The sequence below is a fragment of the Pygocentrus nattereri genome, chromosome 11, assembly GCF_015220715.1.
Source record: "Pygocentrus nattereri isolate fPygNat1 chromosome 11, fPygNat1.pri, whole genome shotgun sequence".
Classification (NCBI taxonomy): domain Eukaryota; kingdom Metazoa; phylum Chordata; class Actinopteri; order Characiformes; family Serrasalmidae; genus Pygocentrus; species Pygocentrus nattereri.
Window position 1 is genome coordinate 16,049,470 of NC_051221.1, and position 3,052 is coordinate 16,052,521.

The 3,052-nt window shown below is 40.4% G+C and overlaps 1 protein-coding gene across 4 annotated transcripts in view; it reads right to left on the minus strand.

Moving 5' to 3' along the window:
• Positions 1-413: 413 nt before the first annotated feature.
• Positions 414-3,052, minus strand: part of enox2 (ecto-NOX disulfide-thiol exchanger 2) — a 253,893-nt gene continuing 251,254 nt past the window's right edge. For 3 of the 4 annotated variants that reach the window (XM_017721483.2, XM_017721484.2, XM_017721486.2), the window contains one exon: positions 414-1,070. In XM_017721483.2, coding sequence (XP_017576972.1) covers positions 939-1,070 — 132 coding nt within the window. In that variant the 3' untranslated portion in view covers positions 414-938. The remainder of the gene's footprint in view (positions 1,071-3,052) is intronic. The other variant, XM_017721487.2, reaches the window with a different exon arrangement.

Consider the following 3,052-nt stretch of genomic DNA (forward strand, 5'->3'; position numbering starts at 1 on the left):
TAAGGTCTAATGCATTGAAAGTCCAAACTTGAACATCACTGAATGTGTTTGAGATAACTTGGATCGTAGTGAGTAGAAAATGTATCCAACTTTTAAGACTGAACTTTGAAGGTGTGGAAAAATATCCCTGCAGATTTCTTGGAAAATCTCAAGCAAGTCTGCTGAGAACAGAAGCTGTAATAAAGACCAAGTGCAGACACATTATAACAATTTTCTGTTAAATATATGTAGTCTTTTTTCCCCTGACGCTTAACATTGACTTGTATTCGTGGCTGTGTTGACTGGAAGTTAAATAAAAGGTGGTCTCTGTCTTCAGCACAGTACTGCACAAATGTTCAGAGGACCAACTCTAACTAAAATCGTACACAATGTTGCATTGTTGTTTTTCCTCATCATTTTTTTATTTAAAAATAGTAAGTTATTCAAACATTTACAGAGTATATCAACAAAAAATGTTATATGCAGCTGATATCAACCTATACAGAAAGAAAAGAAGAAATATATTCATCTTTATTTCTCTTTTTCTTGAAAAAATCAGGAATACAATGAGAGAAAAAGTAAAACAATGTTGACTGATTTGTCCCCAGTTCTCAGCCTGGTTCTGTCCTATGAGTAGAATCCCAATGCGACGGCGAGTCACAGCTGCATTGTATAGGTGACTTTGACCAGTCCAGCCACACGGCACTTACAGGCGCACGCACAGACACACTCACTCACATGAACATGTGCTCGTGTGTATACACTGTAACGCATCCACACTCCAGAGGCCGGGCCCTGTCTGCAGTTGAATGAACGTCTCCAGGGCTTAGTGAGCTGCTAAAGAATGCTGGCAGGCGTCTGGCTTGGATCTCTCCTGTCTGTGGGAATATTTTCTTTTTTTGTCCTTCCAAGTGCTCAGGTTGTGTCAGTACGTGGGTTCGAAGCCCAAAAGCCTGTCTCTACGCTGTTTTGATGCCCTCAAAGCCGCAGAACTTCCAGCGCTTCTCCAGACTGGCACCGACGCCCGTCAGCTCCTGCCTGAAGGTGCAGGGGAGCCGACCCAGCAGCGTCTCCACTTCAGTTGTGCTGATCTGCATGGTGGAAGAAAAACAATACGAGTGAGTATTTTGGTACATTTGCTCCTCATTTTTTGAGGCACATGCCTGCAGTAATATGACCCAAACACTCAGTGGCGAACAAGAGTGATGGTTTTTAAACACTGCGCTCAATTTATCCAAGCAATTTACTGGACAGCAATAAATTCATTCGTACATGTGTATAACTGAAAAAGCCTTTCACACCTACCGTTTTTTCACACCTACGAGTTGCCTATCCAGTGTCATTGTCTGCTTACCGTTTTGTGAGGAGAAAAGAGTATCTTTTTGCATCTGTTTTTTGTCCAAAATTGCCAAATAAAAACTAAAATTAATTTAAAAATCAATAAACCTGTTGCATGCAATGTGTACACTTCTGATGTGAAAAAATCATCCAAATCTTTTGTATCAATTTCGTGCTGTTTTTTTTCACATCATGGCTTTAAAAATCCTGAAGCAGCACCTGTACAGCTTATTTCTCCAGGCATTCATAATACGGCACATAGACCTCTGAAGTAATTTCATCACTCTGTAATCAGCATCTTTCCCATATTACGTATTCTGAGTACAAGCTGTTTTTTTTATGTGTAAAAATGAAAAATCTCTCTTGCAGTGGTAAATTTTTTTTAAACATGATACATTTTGTCCTGCACTGCTCTGAAATGATGCTCCATTAAAGTAAGTCTACTATTAAACATGGCTACGTACCAGCACCAAACTGTACACTACTACTACACAAGCCTCTTAACTACCACATCTGACAAAGCTTCCTGATTTGCACTGGGTATTTTGTGAAGCTGTTGGTCTTATGATGTCAGTTCAGTGCACAGCAGTGTGAGCTCACAAGTACCATTATCTGTATTTCTGCTTCTTACTTTCTGGCAATTCAGAGGATCTGGCAACATTCAGAGGAAAAATGTCTGTACAGCAAAACATACCATCTTTGCAATGTGTTTGTTTACCACAGGGTGCGATGGTAGATTTAAAAAAAAAAATCCATACATTTTTCTCACACAGAAAACCAGCTCAGATGTCCTAATATGGACAGACAGTTGACTATAGAATAAAGATACATATATAGATACAATAAAGATACAAATATAGATAAAAATAGAATTAAGATAATAAAGACGTTAGAGGTCATTATTGTAAATGTTGTGCATCAAGAGAAATTCCTTGTACATGTTGGTGATGAAAAAGCAAGAGAACCTGATTCTGTTGAGTTCTGGCACTGCTATGGGCCAACTCAGAAATGAAGACACTCAGGGAGATAGGAATGGTGTTGGGGCTTCATTACCACAATCTGCTATGGTGCATGGTTTCTGTTGAAAACCATGTGCTGCAGAAGATATGGGGCCGTGTGTGTGTGGAGTGTGTGAAGAAGGAACTATGGGAACAATCGCAGCCTGAGGGCCTCGAAACTCCAATCTCAGAAAAAAAAAGAAGAAAAAATATGGACCAAAATATGACCGACAGCGAGAGGGAGAGAAAAAGAAACAGAAAGAGAGAGAGAAGTATGAGGGCGAGAGAGTGAAGAAGCGGCTGTTTTGATATTTTGCCAGGCTAGTCTACACTGGTCACAGGCTGGGTGAGGAGAGAAGGTAGGAGTATTATGAAGGGCAGGCTGACATTACACATTGCCTCAAGGTGAGTGCGTCATGGTGATATTACAATAAGCAGGACAGCCATTACACAGACAGTGGTAGTGGAAGAGAACAGAAAAGAGACGGTGTGGAAATGACATCTATTATGTGTGTATATGCATAATTGTGGACTGGCGCAGCGTGATGGCTCGGCCCACTCCAGGAGCTCCATATGTTTAGCGGGTGGATTATTTATTCTACGGAACAGGGTGGATGCCAGGTTGATCAGCAATGAACAACTCAGAATGTGTCTGTGTATCTACTAAGTCTTGTACTCTTTCTTAAGCTTGACAGATTTCGAGTTAAATGGTAGTGAATGAAGTATGACTGCAAACA